We start from the raw sequence: 1,037 nt of genomic DNA, 5'->3' as shown, positions 1-1,037 counted from the left end.
ACGAGCGGCAACCCCCGTCAGATGGTCGAGAGCCTTCGTCGAGCGCAGTTGTAGATGCATCACAGTCGCCTGACGGTATTGCTCGCAAAGACATATGATACGCCCGACCACACCGTCGTGACCGCAACGAGCCATCTGGTCGTGCTATGAGCCTGATATCCCTACGGACAGTAGCTGACGTACTGGAAGGCCAAGAGAGGCGAAGCAATGTCGTACGGCAGCAGAGGGTGGATAGTTGTGACGCCCATGAGCAGCAGCTGAAGTACGGTGTTGTACTGCGCGGGCATCAGCTGAATGNAAGGCAGTGCACGCGCCATAAATGACCTTGCTGATTTGCGTTGGCTTAATCTCGGCAAAGGGCTTCGAGAGATCCCAATATCGCCTGAAAGTCCGCTGTGATGGGCACGTCAGATTGGCAAGTCTCTCACTCAACGACGTACCGGAGGCGCGAGCGTCTGCCAGCGATAGTAGAATGATCGCAGCGCGAGTGCAATGTCGCGTCCGAGGATGAGAAAAGCCAGTGGCGCTGGGGGGCGAGACATGAGCTCATACTGGCCGATGTGCGTCAAGCAGACTGACCGGGTAACAGTCCGCGTGCGGTCAGCGATACGACGAGTGTGGTCATGAGGATCTTGTCGGCAGCAGGATCGAGTATACTGCCAANAGCGCTACCCATGCCCCATCGTCGCGCCAGCCATCCGTCGAGCTGTGATGCGACTCAGCGCCATGCAAGCGAGATCATAAGATTGCGCACGCCATCTGTGATGCCTGCGTATGCGAGCAGAGCGGTTGCGTACTTCAAGTCGCCTTGTATGATGAAATATCCTAGCAGAGGGCACGATGCAATGCGCGAAAGTGTGAGGATGTTGGGCAGCGTGTTGAGCCGGGCCAGCAGAGTGCCTTCGTCTGAAGTCTTACGTTGTAGCGGTCCCTGTGATGGGCTAGTCGAAGCAAAGCTGCGACGCTCCTTCCATGACAGTCCACATTGCAACAGGCGAATACCAACGGCAGGCTGACGACGTCGTGGCATGACTTGT

The 1,037-nt window shown here is 56.9% G+C and overlaps 1 protein-coding gene across 1 annotated transcript; it reads right to left on the bottom strand.

The window, feature by feature from the left end:
* Positions 1-43: 43 nt before the first annotated feature.
* Positions 44-1,030, bottom strand: L969DRAFT_26921 (uncharacterized protein; the record flags this gene model as incomplete). Its single annotated transcript, XM_014709180.1, has 6 exons — positions 44-135; positions 184-275; positions 325-393; positions 441-526; positions 580-656; positions 798-1,030. The coding sequence occupies 6 exons, from the start codon at positions 1,028-1,030 to the stop codon at positions 60-62; spliced, it is 633 nt and encodes a 210-aa protein (XP_014564666.1). The 3' UTR covers positions 44-59.
* Positions 1,031-1,037: the final 7 nt, after the last annotated feature.

This window comes from Mixia osmundae (assembly GCF_000708205.1).
Source record: "Mixia osmundae IAM 14324 unplaced genomic scaffold scaffold_30, whole genome shotgun sequence".
Taxonomy (NCBI): domain Eukaryota; kingdom Fungi; phylum Basidiomycota; class Mixiomycetes; order Mixiales; family Mixiaceae; genus Mixia; species Mixia osmundae.
This window is presented reverse-complemented; position numbering and strand designations above follow the sequence as displayed.